At 33.6% G+C, this 18,225-nt stretch overlaps 1 protein-coding gene across 1 annotated transcript in view; it reads left to right on the top strand.

Annotated features, from left to right (window-relative positions):
- The window catches only part of LOC111719342, an 81,709-nt gene that overhangs the window by 25,965 nt on the left and 37,519 nt on the right, over positions 1-18,225 (top strand). The window contains 2 exon segments of the mRNA XM_031942126.1: positions 14,035-14,217; positions 16,752-16,754. Coding sequence (XP_031797986.1) covers positions 14,035-14,217; positions 16,752-16,754 — 186 coding nt within the window.

Here is an 18,225-nt window from a genome sequence, read left to right as displayed (position 1 = left end):
TGATCATGATTGTGCAAAAACAGGGCATGCAATCATGAAGTTATAATGTTTGAACAACTCTGCAGCCTATTCCTACAAACTTTCAGATAAAATTTATATTTTAAATTGAAAATGAAACTTAAGCTTCAACTTCACTCATACCTAATGTAATTACCCTGGTGTAGCTTATCCTGTAAAACGAATGATCTCAAACATATTTCAAGTAATTAATTCAATGAAAAATGTGAGTTATGTATGGGGGCATAAAGATGATTTTATTTTGATAATAAATCACTCATTTCTAATTCTAAATTAAAGAATAGGAACAGTTAAAAGGTTAAGCATAAGCACTTTATATATGGCAAGAATGAATAAATATTATCCTTAATTTGGAACTAGTCTTTGTGCAACAGCAGCAAGCAATTATCAAGGACCTTAAAAACAAGTGATTGAAAACAAAATAAATGTACATCAATTAGGAATGGCCAAATAGTGGTACATGAACATAATGGAATGTTACTATACTATGAGAAATATACAGAGAGAGACAGAGACAGGGCTGGGAAAGGGGGAGAGAAGGGAGGAGGAGGAGAGACTACAACAATGCAAATGGGGAAAAACAACCCTAAAATAATCAAAAGTAAATGTTGCAAAATTACAAAGAAAAAACATGCCTCCAAAGAAGTATAAGAAGACAAATCTACCACACTTGTTTGCAGAAATGGGAGGTTAATAGATCAGTTATGATACACATATTTTCAGAGTTTTTTTCAATGTACCAATTTTGTTTTTTTACTTCTTTTTTCCTTAAAACATTATTTATTATATAGCATGGTTAATTGGGAGAAAGAAGAGTAATGATACTGGAAGACATTTTTATGATATTAAAATTATATCAGAATTTCATTTAAAAATGAATGTTTTCGTTTTTTATGAAAATATAATATTGATGTATTATATCTCATTTGGATACAAAGTAACTTAAGAGGTGGTCCTTTTCCTCTAAGTTCTTACAATCTAACTTTAAGTATATGTGCTCAGAAAGACTAGAACATTTATTATGAAGGCTTGCTGGAGCCCCTTTCAGGACTGCTCATCCAACTTTGGCATCTACCTGATTCACCCAACTCTCATTTGTGGATCCAAGAAGATGTAACATGCACAGCTGCAACATCTCAGTCAATCATCACAATAGAAAGAATAAGCTAGGCTTCAGACTGGTGAGTTAGGGGAATATTTACCCCAAGCATGTGAAGGCTTTCCTCAGGGATTCCCCTGTGTAGGTAGATGAAAACATTTTGTTCCAATGGACATGAAAGTGGCTGAAGCAGGCACTATGTTACACTTAGAAGTTGGTGAGACATCAAAGATGTTAAAGTCATCCACTGTAACTGGGGACATTGCCAGTTTCCTGACTTTTTTCTTGCCACTAGATTTCAGTGACTCAGGAAGACAGATTAAGGCTGATGATTTAGTCAATTCTATCTCACCAAAAAGCATTTCACACTTGTGATGTCATTGACCCTCTTAAAAAATGAAGGATAAACAATGACAGTAATGTGAGAGAGATATTACAACTATTACAAATAAATAAAGACTGAAAACTTCAAACTTGAATCTGGAGGTCATATTGGATAAACTACAATGTTATTTAAAATACCTTGTTATCCTCCAGGCAAAACATATGGAGCAAAAAATAATTGAGAAGAAATTTGTATCTACATATTGTGAGAAGCTGAAATCAAAGCTGAATGGCAAAAATCCATTTAAAATAATTAAAATCTATGTAATATCTATTTTATCCACCTGTAGAACTTTACAATAAAAGATAATCTTCTTGTGAAGTATGCAAATAAAACCACATACAATCAGCAAAATACAAGGTCATTCTCCAACAACTCTAAAAAGATAAGCAATTCCTTGTCCAGACAGGAGAAAAAGGATTGATGGTCATTCTCAGGGCATATCACAAAGAGGTTAAAAATAGAGAGAGACATACTTTAAAAAAAAATAAACATCACTTCACTGATCATCAATAAAGGCAAATGATATGCATACATTATTAGGTTTGTCCAATATAATTGAAATTGTTTAATCTTTTTATGCAATCTATGAAATATCTAAGATCCAGAATTAGATATAAAAGGCCCTCCATGAGCAATATCCACTTGAATTCAATCAATAATATGTCTGCAAAGGTACATTAAACAAATTACTGAGTACTATCAATTTGTTTACATAATTTTAGAGGCTTATATGATCCAGAATCATGTCATCACCACCAAAACATGTAGAAAGGTTATCCTTTTAAAAACCAGATGTCTCAATGAAGATTATGTGAGGAAATGGAAGAAACTTTGCAAAATAGAACCAGGGATTACAAAAAATTAGCACTTCAAAATACAAAGTCTGACATAGCTTAGTAACTGGAATTTTGCAAAAGACACTATCTTTCATATACTAAGACGTGGCTAATCTCTGCACTACAAATACAGAATGCCTTGATAGTTCCCCCAATAAATTGTGCTCAAATTGGATAAACACCACATATTCATCCACAAATAAATTCACAAAATTATAAAAATCATTAAGAAAACTGTTGTCCAAAATCAACATAATATTGGTGCACATAATATTGATGATGATGATAGCATTTATATAACACTTTAAGGTTTATAAAGTGCCTTCCAAATATTATCTCATTTCATTCTTCTAATAATGATCTCCACTCTAATGATAAAGAAACTTAAGCAGACAAAAGTTAAATGTCTTGTCTATGTTCACATAGCTAGTTTATGTCTAAGTATATGTATATGTCTAAAATTGAATTCAGCTTTTACTGACTCCAGAACCTATGCCTCCATTTGCTACACTCCTGGCTGCCTCAAATTCACAAAATCTATTTAAAAAAATTCAATATATGCTGTTATACAAATAATTTTATTCTCCAAATTAGAGGAAAAACTATAAAATATAGAAACAAAGTGGAAAAAATAAAAACCTTGTTACTAAACTTGTCCCAAAGAGATTTTCAGTGATACTACCAAAGATGAGTTTACAACCCAAAACATTTTCAATTATCTATTAAAAGTGTATTTTATCCTCTTGTGCAGAAGTCTTCAGAACTCTAAATCAAAGAAAAATAATTTCAGCATTAAGCCTTGCCTGAATACGTATTCTATTTTAATTCACAATGAGGGGAATAATACATATAATGACTGATATTCACATTGCATTTTCAATTTGAAAAGCACTTTGTGAACATTATCCCATTTGATCTTCATAATTTTTTGAGGTAGGTAACATTTTTTTTTACAAATAAAGAAATTAAGGCTAGAAGATCTGAATTGGCTTGTTTATTTAACTAGTATGTGTCACAAATATAATTAGAACTCAACATTTTACTGAGCCTAAGTCTAGCATACTTTCTACTACAGCACTAGACTGTAAATGCCTTGAGAGAAAGCACTGTTTTTGCCTTCCTTTGCATCCATAGCATTTAGCATAGCTGCCTAGGACACAATAGATACTTAATAATTTTGTATTGAATTGGTTTGGTAACATCATGTGCTCTGAGATCATTATATATGAATGATGAATGATTTTTTTCAGTCATGTGCAACTTCATGATCCTTTGGGGAATTTTCTTATCAAAGATACTAATGTAGTTGCCATTTTCTCCTTCAGATCATTTTACAGATGAGGAAACTATAGCAGAGTTAAGACACTTTCCCAGAGTTACATAGTTAGAAAATGTATAAATGCATGAAATTACAAGTTTTAGATGTTTTATTGATTTGTCAAACATGCCAATTTCCAACAGGATATTACATGCTTATTTTGAGGATAAATGCCAAAATAATAAAAACTATCTATTATTATTGCTGCAATTACTACTACCAAGAAATTTAGTCTAATAAAGAAATAATTTGTGTGTGCATAAATTCATTAAAGTATAGAATACATATATATAAATGCAATAGTATATATACAAATTATATGTGTGTGTGTATACACATACATACATATATATATATATATAATACAATTTGGGAAATGGAAAAATGTATTGTGAAAAGGTTCCCATTCACCATGGGGCTATGAAGGATTTTAACATCACACATGTGAGATGGAAATATTTTTGTAAAGTATAAAGAAGAGAGGAGTAGAATAGAGACAGGAATGTTTGGAGGATTATGACCAGCCAAGTTTAGCTAGAATTTAAATATGGAAATAAGGTGGTGTATGTGGTAAGTTTGTACAGGTGTATTGTAGTCAAATTATGGAGTGCCTTGAATGTAAGACTATAGGCTTTGGTAGTTTAGTGAATAGAATATTTAAAAGAATTACTACAGGGGCAGCTAGTTGGTGTAGTAGATAGAGCACCAGTCCTGAAGTCAGGAGGACCCGAGTTCAAATGTAGTCCCAGTCACTTAATGCTTCCTGGCTCTGGGACCTTGGGCAAGTCACTTAAACCCAATTGCCTCAACAACAACAAATAATAATAATAAAATTAAATTTAAAAATTTTTTCAAAGAATTACTACATAGATAAACAGACAGATGACAAATAAGCTAGGAAGGAGAAATACTGGAAGAATTTCAAGCCTAGTGTAAAAGAGGTTGTTGATGATTATGAAACTAAAAGATTATGTGAAAGGCTTATGAAATGTTAATAAGAGTATGGAGAATTAAACAGAAAGAAGTTTATTATTAGAAGGACTCAGATAGTTAAAGTATGACAACATTCTAAATACAAATACAATATGGGGGAATTTTCTCTCAGGTGTACTAGGTTTTTGTAGTTGATTCAGAGCCACTTTAGTATTTTTAGAAGTTAAAATAAAGACTATTTGATGGTGGTTTACAAACAAAACAAAGTAAAGCCAAAAAAAGGAAGAAGAATTCTTTTGCAAGAAAAGGAAGGAAAGTTACATATAATCCTCTCTAACATATTACTTAATGACCATAAGAAACTAAATCCTCAATTACATTCAGGGATTCAACTTGACTTTGGTCCCTACAACTATAAATCAATCAATCAATATCTGTTAAATATACTATGTGTCAGGCACAGAGCTAAGTGTAGATAATACAAAAACAACAGGTCACTATCTGTCCTCAAAGAGCTTTTATTCTGTCATGGGAAACAACATGAAGACATATTATTAAATAAAATTATATAAATATATGTAAAGTAAATATAAGATGATTTGACAGTAGGAATATAAAGGGACACTAGTTCCTAGGACAATTAGAAAAGATGTTTTTTTAGGAGGTGAAGCTTACGCTGAATGATGAAAAAAAATTATGGATTTCAAGCAAGGTGAGAATAAATTGGAAGTATGAAAATAGCCTATCGAAAAATTTCCAAATGGAAGTTTCAATGCTATATGTGATGGCCAGCAAGTAAATTAGTATGGCTGAATGGTAGGATTCATGGAGTCAAATCAGCAAAATACTTTTATTAAGTGCTTATGCATCAAGTATTGTTCTAAGAATTTTGGGAGAGTAGTGGATAATAGATTTAGAGAGATAGACTGGTTTTCCTCTTTTCTTTCTTTGAAATTTTCTTAGTATTATTCCCTATGTTCTTTGAGAAAATACTTCGGCTAGTTGGAGCCAATATGAAGTGGTAAGTTGAGGAAATGACCTACATACACTTGTGCTTCACTATCAATATGCCCTTTTCCTGAAATCTCTTTATTGTATGTCATGAAGTTAATACTGAGTCCTGAAAGACCAGGTCAAAGGAGCAGAACTTCAGAAGAGCTCAGGTAGAAGCCAGTGAGGTATTTTATGTCTGAAGATCAAGATAACTCAGTTTGGAAATCTCATCAACTCAAGTACTTTGAAACAGGAGTCAAATACATCACTAGCTTCTACTTGAGACTTTTCTGATAGATCTGTTTGGCATGGCATGAAATTGATATTGATCTATTATTGATGGAGGGAGTACCCACTCTGAATAAATTTTCAGACTCTTGAAGTATTGGAATAGTTATATTTTAAACAATTATACTCCTCAAAAAAGCCTTGTAAACACCGGCTAGTCATTGTCTAAACCTTCTTCATTACCAATATCATTAATCTCAGGAATTATGTAGTGCTTTATAGATTTATAAAGTGATACAGTGAAAATTACATCAAAAATATTCCTAAAAAGTAGTGTCTGGTATCCCCCTCATCTCAGCCTCTTAACTTCCTTGACTACCTTCAAATCTGAGCTAAAATCTCTCCTTCTACAAGAAAGCTTTTCTGGTCCTTCATTAATCTTAGTTCCTTCCCTCTGAGACTATCTCCAATGTTATCCTATATGTACCTCAATGTTTTGCCTCTCTTCCTATTGCCAGTATTTAGCAAAATGCCAAGCAAATAGCAATTGTTTAATAAATGCTAGTTGACTGCTGACTGAATCATAATGAAGTGAGTTTGAATCCTGCCTTTGACCATTACAAACTATGTGATCCTGGGCAAGTGACTTAATCTCTTTCGTTAACTCGTCTATAAAATTAGAAGTTTGGTGGTCTCAAAGGATTCATGAAGCTAATATCATGAAGCTAGTATTCTGTCATTCTATGACTGAATTCTGAAGCCTAACTCCCATTATTTTTCAGTCTTTCAACAATGGGCAAGGTGCAACTTTCCTACAATTCAGTTTACTGATCTGAAAATTGGGAATAATAATGCTTGTCCTCGTTATCACTTAGGTTTGTTTTAGTAATTCACGAAGTTGGGTAATGTATAAAAAAGTACCTTGTAACCTAAAATTTATTGTACAAATATCAGGTGTAATAATCTATTTGAGTTGTTTTATTGGAGTTATTTACCATGGAGTCAGTGTGATGTTGACTGAGAAACAGGGTATTATTGATTAGAAAGCAGTGTAAAGTAATGGTTGGAGATCTTGTCTTAAACACATAAAAACCTGCTGCATATTGACTTTATCACCCTGAACAAATATTACAACATTCCAGTTTTCTAAGCTAGAGTGTCAGACATGCAGGCCTCATGAGGTCCACAACACTGCCAAATATGGCCTGAGATAGACTAAAATATAATTAGAAAATATTTAACAAAATAAATAAAAATATACTAAAACATAGATAATGTTAATATGTGGTTTTCCAAGTTGATATTCAATCTGTAAGGATACTTATGTATGGTTTAGTGGCTCCTGTTTCTATTTGAGTTAGTACTTTTCGAGACAATTCTCTAAGACTGCAAGTTTCAATGAAGTTCCTGAACTATATTGGCAGAATTCCCTTTATCAATGAAATTATAGGTACAGTCATTGCCATGGACTACAGGAATAGCTGGGTTAATTGCAAAGTAATTTCCATAAAGCCTGCAAGGTCAGTGTGTCAATGCATAGACTTAGAAGGCTGATTGATCAGTAAAACCTCAACTAATGCTAGGTGGAATAAACAGCACATTTAACATGAAGGATTAAGAAGATTAATTGTCAATTTCTAATTTTAGAACCATCTTAAAAAACAACAAAACAATTATTGTTCTTCTCTGGTTGTGTATCTGACATGAACCTGAGAATTCAAAACTTTAAAAACAAAAACCACAGAATGCCAGTATATTCAGTGCTATATTTTTTACTAAAATTGCAAAAAAAGTTTCATGGTAGAATATAGTTTCCTTTCAAGTTTCCATGAAGTAGACTTGAACAAGATACTCTCTGTGTATAATTCAAGGAATGACTCTAATAGATTAGTTTTATTCAATTATACAATGTAAGTATATTACTATCCCATTAAAGAAAACGTTTAATCTGTCAGATGTTAGTAGATAACCTAGACCACAGGGATCCTCAAACTTTTTAAATAGGGGGCCAGTTCACTGTCCCTCAGACTGTTGGAGGGCCAGACTATAGTAAAAACAAAAACTTTGTTTTGTGGGCCTTTAAATAAAAAAACTTCACAGTCCTGGGTGAGGGGGATAAACATCCTCAGCTGCTGCATCTGGCCCAGCGGGCATTTTGAGGACCCCTGTATTTAAGCTATCAAAGCTCTAAAATTCCCTAAGATTTTTGGGATGCTTTATATGCATATTTTTTGTTGTTCAGCCAATTAGTTGTGTCTGACATTTCAAGACATCATACCAGACAAATGCTGTCCATGGAGTTTTCTTGAGAAAGATACAGGAGTGGTTTATCATTTCCTTTTCCAGTGGGTGAAGGCAAACAAATATTGTAACTTGCTCAGAATTATACAGCTAGTAAATGTCTGAGATTATTTTGGAACTCAAGGTTTTTCTGATTCCAGGCTCAGTGCTCTATCCACTATCTAAGCCAATACACATATAAGAGAGCTTTAAGAAGGGAAAAATAATAAGTAGAGTCCTGTAATGGATTTAAAAGCAGCTAGATAGGAGAGTGGTTAGAGTGCTGGGCATGAAATCAGGAACATCTAAATTGTTGACATCTTGTCTGACACTTAATTAACTACATGACCCAAGTAACTTATGTGCTGTCAACCTTACTTTCCTCATCTTTAACATGGATATTAAAAGGGCACTTTACTTTACAAGTTGTTGTGGGAATCAAGAAAAACAATATTGTGAAACATTTTGCAAACCTTAATGCTCTATATAAATACCAGTTATTATGCAATTCCAAATTAGGGAATGTTTTGTGTAAATCTACATTGTAACTCAGAGATTATACTGTATACTTGATACACTTGAGAGACAAGGAGCCAGCAAAACTCTCAAGTGGAAAATGGACCAGAATCATATTAAAATGTTATTGGGAAATGATTAACAAAAGAAATAAAATACAATGCAATATAATTTTTATTTATTTGTGTTTGACATCATTGCTATATAACTATTACTGCATGACTCTACAAAGAATATCATCATTGGTAGGTTTCAAATAGCTTGAAGAAACCAACCTTGATTATGGCTCTCTCCCTAAAAAGGTGACAGTACACTATTGAGGTAAAATTTTGCTTTTCTAATCGACACAGATACATTGTTGGTTGAGTTTTCTTTAAATTTTGGGGGAAGGGCAGACATATGGGAAAATTATTGTGATTATAAAAAGCATAAATAAAAGGTAGCAGATGAATAATATGAGTCATCTCATTTAGTATGTGTGTGTTGTGTGTCTGTAATATGTGTGTTTTTATATGTAATGCACATTTCCTTCTGATGCTTGAAAATTTCACTTTTGATTCCAAAGGAGATATAGGAATGAAAAAATTAACATTGAAAATAGAGCTGGAGGTTAACTGAATTAATGCATCCATTTGGAAACATCAGTGAATTACTGGGAGATGAAAATTATTTAACAGAGAAACTCAGTTCATAACAGATAATCATCAAAATTCTTTCGAAGGCCTAAAGTCAATACCTAAATGAATTATGCATTATGCTACATAGGAAATGCTCTTTTGATGTTAATTTCAGATTCATTTCATAGACTTTTCTATTCAATCAGTGTTCATTTAAAAACATTTTTATCATGACATCTGAACCTCAGGTATTAATAGTCAGATCTCGATTACTACAAGTAATGAATCAATGAAAAGATTGCATGTTTTCAAATTTGCACTATTTGAAGTTTCCAGTTACTTAAAATATGGCTATTGGTTCCAGCCCAGTAGAAATATGCACGAAAATTTGAATAATTCTACCACTTTAGAGGATTAGTTATTCATTCTAAAGGGACCTAATTGTAAAAATGATTATTGGAATTATAATAGTGATAATAATTACTATTAATAATACAGATTTCTATAATGTTTCATGTTTTGTAAATTATTTTCCTAATATCAAATTTGAGGCAGCATGATACAGTAGAAAGCCCACTGGCTATGGAATCATAGGAACTAAGTTCAAATAATATCACTAATTTTTAATTACCTGTGAGATCTTGGATAAGTCACTTGACCCTCACCAATCTCATCAAAAAAATTAGAGGGACTTAGATGACACTCTAGCTCTACAATTCCATGAAAACAGTTATTATGATCTGTATTTTCTAGATGGAGAAACTAAGGTGAAAACATCATATAAAAAAAATTGGTTTCTGCTTAAAGTAGGGACTGGGAAATATAGTAAGAATATTGGATTTGGAATCAGGAAAAGCTAAATTCCAATCCTGCCTCAGACACGTATTTATAAGAGTAACCTATATAATTTGATGCAGAATAAAGTAAGAACTAAGAAAAAATATGTACAGCAATTAAAATAGTATAAATAAAAAGAATATGAAAAACCAAACTGACATTGTATAATTATAGTTAACAATCTTGGTTCTGGAAAACAAAAGAGAAATGCATCATCCCTTTCTTTTCATCAGAAAGGTAGGAGACAATGGGAGCAAAATGTCCTAGTCACTGTCAGAAAGAATTATTGTATAGATTAGTTTTTCCTTATCTTTTCTTTCTTTTTTTTTTCCCTTTTTTTTTTTTGGAGACAATTAGAGTTAATTTGCTTTTTTCGGCTCACAGCTAAGAAGTGTTAAGTGTCTTAAATTGGATCTGAACTCAGGTCCTCCTGACTCCAGGACTGGTGCTTTATCCACTGCATCACCTAGCCGCCCCTATTTTCTTTTTTCTTTAAAAAAGTAATCATGACATTATACACAGTAACAGCAAGATTGGGTGATGATCAACTATAATAGACTTAAATCTTCTCAGCAATATAGTGATCCAAGAAAATTCTTAAAGACCTAAGATCCATATCCAGAGACAAAACTATAGAGACTGAATGTGATTCAAAGAAGGAAGAAGCTATTTTCATAATTGTTTGTTTACTTGCTTGCTTTTTTTTCTTGTGGTTCCCCCTTTTGTTCTGATTTTTCTTTTCTTTTGCAGCATGACTAATATGGATATATATTTAAAATGATTGTGCAAGCATAAACTATATCAGATTGCTATCTTGGAAAGAAGAGAAATGGAGGAGGAGAAAAATTTGGAACTCAAAATCTTATAAAAAGGAATGTTGAAAACTATCTTTACATGTACTTGGAAAAATAAAATACTATTAAATTAAAAAAATAATCATGATATAAAAACACAAGACATCAACAAAACTTCCAAGCATCTTATAATGATACATATCTGAAATTTGGAACTTATTTGATCACTTCTCCTTTCCTTTCAAATTTTATGAGACCATTCTTCAATTTATTTTTATTCTACAGTCCAACATCTACATATCAAAAGAAATGGAAGGACAAACAATAAGGGTGACTTTTGTAATTACATAGAAATGTGGATTTATTTATAATTTTCCTTGGGGATGATATTAGTTGTAATTGTTTATTCCTGTGTACGACTTGTAAATGATATTTCACCCTTCCCTACACAATCTCTGGGGGCTTTTTGTTATCATGTTGTTGCTCAGTTGTTTCAGTGTATATGACCCTTCATTACCTCATTTGGGATTTTCTTGGCAAAGATATTGCAATGATTTCCCATTTCTTCTCCTGCTCATTTTTATAGTTGAGGAAACTGAGACAATCAGCAGTAATTAATAGCACTCTATCTAGTGCTATCTTTGGTTTTACCCCGCCCCCATGCCACATGGTATCTCTCCTCTCTCATTCCCCCACTATGCCTTATGATGTCTGTCTCCTCCTTATAGCTAATTAACTCCTTTAACGCTAAATCCCTTTTTGGATTTAGCCTGACAGCTAAGGGCATACTCCAAACTCGGGGGGGGAGGGGGGGGAGGAAAAGGGGAGAGGGGAGCGTATTTCCTTTCTCCAGGCTAATAAGGTCACTTAGCTAGTAAATGTCTGAGACTGAATTTGAACTAAGGAGTCTCATATGGCATCCAAATAACACAATGGAAAGAGCACTGGGTTTGGAATAAGAAATACTCAGCCTTATGAGTTCAAACCCAGCCTCGGACACTTCTTCATTTATAAAATAATATGGAAATGACAGTTCCATTTTAGTATCTTTGCCAAGAAAAACCCAAATGAGCTCTCAAAGAGTCAGACATGACAAAAACAACTAAACAATAGCTTCCTGATTCCAGATCTAGCATCCTTTCCACTATGCCACCTGACTGCCCACAAGGTTCTTAGTTATACTAAAGATCTATTCAAGAGGAATAGATCCAGTTTAACACTGACCAGATTTATTTAGTACTTTAAGATTTATAGGATAAGGAGATCATTATATACTTCAACAACAATACTATATGATGACCAGTTCTGATGGACCTGGCCATCCTCAGCAAGGAGATCAACCAAATCATTTCCGATGGAGCAGTAATGAACTGAACCAGCTACCCCCAGAGAAAGAACTCTGGGAGATGACTAAAAACCATTACATTGAATTCCCAATCCCTATATTCATGCCCACCTGCATTTTTGATTTCCTTCACAAGCTAATTGTACAATATTTCACAGTCTGATTCTTTTTGTACAGCAAAATAACAGTTTGGTCATGTATACTTATTGTGTATCTAATTTATATTTTAATATATTTAACGTCTACTGGTCATCCTGCCATCTGGGGGAGGGAGTGGGGGGTAAGAGGTGAAAAATTGGAACAAGAGGTTTGGCAATTGTTAATGCTGTAAAGTTATCCATACATATAACCTATAAATAAAAAGCTGTTAAATAAAAAAAAAAAATTTAAATTTAAAAAAGATTTATAGGATATTTTCTTCAACATAAACCAAAGAGATAGTGCAAGCATAATTACTCACATTTTACCAATGAGATAACTTATTTCAGAGAGATAAAATAATCTGACCAAAATAGAATAATACATCACACATATCAGTCTAAGATGTGAACCAGGGAAGGTATTCAGCTGTCTTTCCAGAGAACTAGGCCATCCAGATTGATTCTAGCTTATCCTTTAACAAGAATTTTTCTAGCATGGGATCTGGGAAATCTTGTCTTCCCTCTGATCTTATTAAAAACCAACTCACATGGTTGGTATTATCCTGAACAAAGATAAAATAGGACCTTTTTAGGATTTTCACACAGCTCAATCTATAGTTAATATATAGTTGGATTGTACTAAATGAAGCAGCTCCTGAAGTCAGGGAAGTAAAGTACCATTTACTCTGATTTTTACTTAGAAAATTTTGTATAGAGGTCATCACATGTACAACTTACTGTATGAATATGGGTGGGCATTGTCACTGTCTCAATGATTTTTCTATGAATAAATATCCAGAACGCACTGAGATTGGCGAAAGTTTTTCATAACTTTGCATCTATCTAGGAATTTTTCCTCACATGGGAATTACCATAAACCATCCCTAGGTCAAACAGAGCAAAGCACTTCTCAGTTGTATAAGGGATTCATAAACACCTCTTAATAGGAATGGAGGCAGAAATCTCCAAGAAGAGATGTCCCTCATTTGTAACCATGAATGTCCTGGCTAATTAAATATTAAGCTATGTTGCTGAAGGACATTTTCAAGTGCTGTTAGCAGCCCTTTAATGCTGTAACCTCTGAATTAGACATCCTGGACTAATCCCCATTAGTTTCCAACCGAGTTCTAGTTCTATTTGAATTATTAGGAAAATAAAATTAGTTTTCTATGTAGCATATATTTTAAACTGAAATAAAAACATTTGCCATAGTTTTCCTATTGTATAATTAAAACATAAGGTTTAATATTAATATGTTTTAAAGAAACCAGAATTTAATTACTGGGAGACCAGAATTTTATAAGATTTGTAAAACTTTAAATGTTATGTAATGTTAATTTCTACTATCATTGATATTATTATTATTATTACTCCAATTCTTTGCAGGGCACCTAGGTTGTCACAGTAGACAGTGTTAAGCCTGGAGTAAGGAAAACACATTTTTCCTGAGTTTAAATCTGGCCTCTGAGATTTGCTAGCTGTGTGACTCTCAAGAAGTGACTCAACTTTGTTTGTCTCAGTTTCCTCACCTGTAAAATGAGAAAGAGAAGGAACTAACAAACCACTCTGGTGTCTTTGAAAAGAAAACCCCAAAAGTGGTCGCAAACACATTGGAAACAACTGAACAACAATCAAAATTCTGCATACATTTCAATTTCACTTTATTGCAAACTTTTCATCTTATTTCATAAGTTGGGGAACCACAAGGCATACCTCACAGCACTCAAGTTCCTGAAGATTCAATGAAAAGGAATGATGTAAAAGAGATGACACCCATAATCACTCTTACTGATAGTCCCTTGCCTGGGACTATTCCTCAGGAAAAGCCAGCCCATCAGCCTTGTGTGGCTAAAACACATAAGAAATATGGAAAGGGTAAGCTATGACTTTTGGTTAGTGGGATATATATAATACTAAATGTATATGAAAATTGCATATAATGATCATCATAATCACTATATTATTGATTTTGTTGGGGACATTTTAACTAAGGTTAATCATTTTCTTTTCCAAAACTACTGAGTCACACTAACTCTTTTTCACAAATAGTGTCACTCAATGGCTGAGAACCAATTCTATTCTCTCTAGGATATTCTTCTGTTAGGTAAGTAAGCTATCTAGACTGTTGTCATAGAAATTCAAGGATACTTTAGAAGCTCTCTACCATACTTCCCTCTCCAAAGGCTAAGACAACCACTTCTCTCTCCATCACTTTCCTAATACCCAAAGAATGATTTTAATCAATGTTTTGTGCTTACCTCATCCACAGTTACAAGACCCTAGGGGAGGAAGAGCTAGGTAGTATACAGCTTTTGGAGCTTCCTTCCCAGAAGCAGGATTCCTGGGGAAAAGAGGTTAATAACAATAATCTACAGAGCAAGATGCCAAAGAAACTCACAGTACATACTCTAGTGAGAAAACAACGCTCTTCCTCTTCCCTCAATTCCCTGTCATATATCGTCCTACCTGCTTATAATGATAGCAGAAAGATGAAGGTGTGTGGGACAGGTGGGGTGCAAGACCCCTTTCCCAACCCAATTAACTAATCAGAGACATCATCAGGTACAAAGAGAAAGCATTTATTTAATCCCTGAAGGGAGAGGCCCACACACACTTGGGAGCCATCCCAATTCCCACATGTGCTCCTGGAACCTGGCCAGCTTCCCATTTGTCCAAGGTTTAAAAGCAAAAGACTCAAGCCTTCACAATGGATAAACAGAATGTAACCATCCTTGACCAATGATCACTGATGCTGACTGCCTCCCACAGGTCATGTCACTTCCTGCAACTTCCTGAATCTCCAGGTTCAAAATCCATTCCTCCAGAGAACAAATGACCTTCCAGGTCCAAAGTTCTGGGAACAGGAATCATGTGACAATACTGAGAAATACTTCATCCAATCAGTCCCATTTAAAGGCAACTAGAAGTGTTGTGCCAAAGTTACGTTTTGATGTCCTGACCTAGTTTCCTCATTGTCCTATTTAGTTATTCTGCCTCAGGTTATAACCTTTCCCTCTTAATGTTTGATGAGATAAAGGTCTACCTCAGTTGCTCTGCCCCAAAACCCCAGGCTATAATCATTCCCTCTTAAATGGTTGATGAGATAAAGGTTTTCTGTCTTTAGGTTATTGACATTCCTTCTTAATGTTTGACAGGATAAAGGTTTATCCATTTTAGATGTCATTAGAATATCAGTAACCTCCCTCCATTGTGTCATCCTAGGGGCCTCCCCTCCAATGAGGTTATCTCCATCCAGGTACCTCCCCCATTATGTCATTGTTCTTGTTATCCTATAAAAAGCTTGCTCTCTGATACTTAAGGGCTGGACTCTTTGAGATGATAGTCCCTGGGACCAACCATAGATCCATTGGTCCCAGTATCTCTCCATTTAATAAACCATTGAATTGGTCTCTAATCTCTTTCTTACTCAGTCTGGCATTACAGAAGGAAATTCTAGCTGGTTCTATGTAAGATGAAAAGAAAGGCTTAGTGCAGTGATTCTCACAGTATGGTCTAGAGATTCCTGGGGATCTCTGAAACCCTTTTAGAGTGTCTACAAATTCAAAAATAGTTTTTCAGCAAACTATAGACACAATAACTTCACTCAAGATAATGACAATGGTGAGACATCATATCAAAATTTGTGGGATGCAGCCAAAGTGGTAATAAGGGGAAACTTTATATCCTTAGAGGCTTACTTGAACAAAATAGAGAAAGAGAAAGTCAATGAATTGGGCTTGCAACTTAAAAAGCTAGAAAAAGACCAAATTAAAAACCCCCAATCAATTACTAAACTTGAAATTCTAAAATTAAAAGGAGAAATTAATAATATTGAAACTAAAAAAACTATTGAACTAATAAATAAAACTAAGATTTGGTTTTATCAAAAATAGTTTTATTTCCAACATGATAAATGTCTATAAATAGAACCGAGATAAACAAAAACGCTTTGGAGAGATCTTCAATAACTTTTAATAGAATAAAGATACTGAAAACAAAAGTTTGAGAACTACTGGTTTAGTGTCTCCCTTCTGTTTCACTTCTATGTTCTTCCTTGGGGAAGGTTTCAGGGCTTTTCTTGGTATTTTTGATGAAGCACCTTAACCAAGAAGAAGACATGAACGTTATCTCATAACTTGCAGTTATGGTCCTCTGGCTATATCTAATCCAACAAATTAAATAATTTCATTATCCTCACTACCTTTGGCTACACCTGATTTCCTCCTATGTATTATTCATTCTTCAAATCTGCCCCCACTCAAGTGACTAAGCATTCCTACTGATATTGTGGGAGAATTCAGAGGGATGTTCTGGTTTGAGATAAGATATATAAAGCACTGGGTGGATCCACTCAGTTCCTAGATCACAACAATAATGGGAACTTTGGTTATGAAAGCAGAAGAACTGAGTTGGTAGAATGAAAGGGAGAAACAAGATGATCTCTGAGGTCCCTACCTAATCTAAATCTGTTTCCAAGAATAATGCTGCTGTTCAAATGGTGTTTAAAGTTTGCAAAGCACTTTTATCATTTGAATTTCACAACCTTATGAGTAAGATAAGGACTCTAGCATGATAGACATTTTCTAAATTTAAAAAAAAAAAAATGAATCTAAATTAAACAATATGAATAATGATAAATGGTCCTGAGGACTGGGGGGAGGGGATCTAATCATCAAAAGATATATGAATATATTTAAACCACACCTGATCTCAAAGTTCCTGTGACAAATCTGTTGATTTCTGAAAGGATTCAACCAGTTTTGCTACAACTGTAACTGAATTGCAATGCATTTATTGCTCAATACCCCACTTTTCTTGTTCCACCATGCCCATTAGCCTGGAGATGGTAAGCAATGGTGAGAAATCACTTTACTTTAACCTTTGTTGTAGTCACCTATACTTCCTGGTGATGAAGTGGAGGCCTTCATTAAAAAAAAAAAAATCTGCACAGGAAACATTTATATATAGACATCTTTTTTAAAAATGCTATACTAAAGACTTGAACTCAGGAAGTAATTAAGTACCACATTTGGAAGAAATGGACTTACAACTATAAGGATGACAGTTTTCTCAAGAAGAATAAAACCTCTACATTATATGTAGTGTAATGCTGAAGAAATTGAGCAAGATAGAGATTAGAGAACAATTTAATAATTTATTTAAAAGGGAGAGATTTACTGGGACCAAATGGATCCATGATTTGGTCCCAAGGCTGAATGAGACTATTGTCTCAGAGAATCCAGCAGTGAAAGTCAGATACAAGATTCTTTTATAGGGTAATAAGAACAATGATATAATGGGGGAGGTGCCTGGATGGGGATGACCTAATGGGGCGAGGCACCTCAGATGACATAATGGGAGGAAATGGAGAGGCTCCTGATATTCTAATGATATTCTAATAATAATCTCTAAAATGGGTAAAGACCTTTATCCCATCAAATATTAAGAGGGAATAAGTATAACCTAAGGTCTAAGATATAAGACCTTTATCCCAAACATTAAGAGGGAATGGTTATAACCTGAGGCAGAATAACTAAATAGGACAATTAGGAAAATTGGGTCAGGACGTTAAAAGAGAACTGTGGCACAACAATAGTTAGTTTCCAATTAGTGGGATTTGAATTTATATTATTCAAAGTTATAATTACATGTTAATGTGGACATTGCCTTCAACCCAATGGAAATATGTAGAGTGAATCTGAACATAGTGAAGACTTCACAAATTTCTGTTGTTATCACTAATCAGCATCTAACTGCCATCAAATACAACTCAAACCACAGTTAGGAAAGTACTGTCATTGTAAAGGTGAGTTGTTATGTTGGTTTTTATTATAACCTTTTATAAATCATAAGTTATCTCATGACCAAGCAGCACTACAATAC

Source organism: Sarcophilus harrisii, chromosome 1, assembly GCF_902635505.1.
Source record: "Sarcophilus harrisii chromosome 1, mSarHar1.11, whole genome shotgun sequence".
Lineage (NCBI taxonomy): Eukaryota > Metazoa > Chordata > Mammalia > Dasyuromorphia > Dasyuridae > Sarcophilus > Sarcophilus harrisii.
The sequence above is the reverse complement of the archived record's forward strand: the minus strand, read 5'-3'. Positions and strand labels throughout refer to the sequence as shown.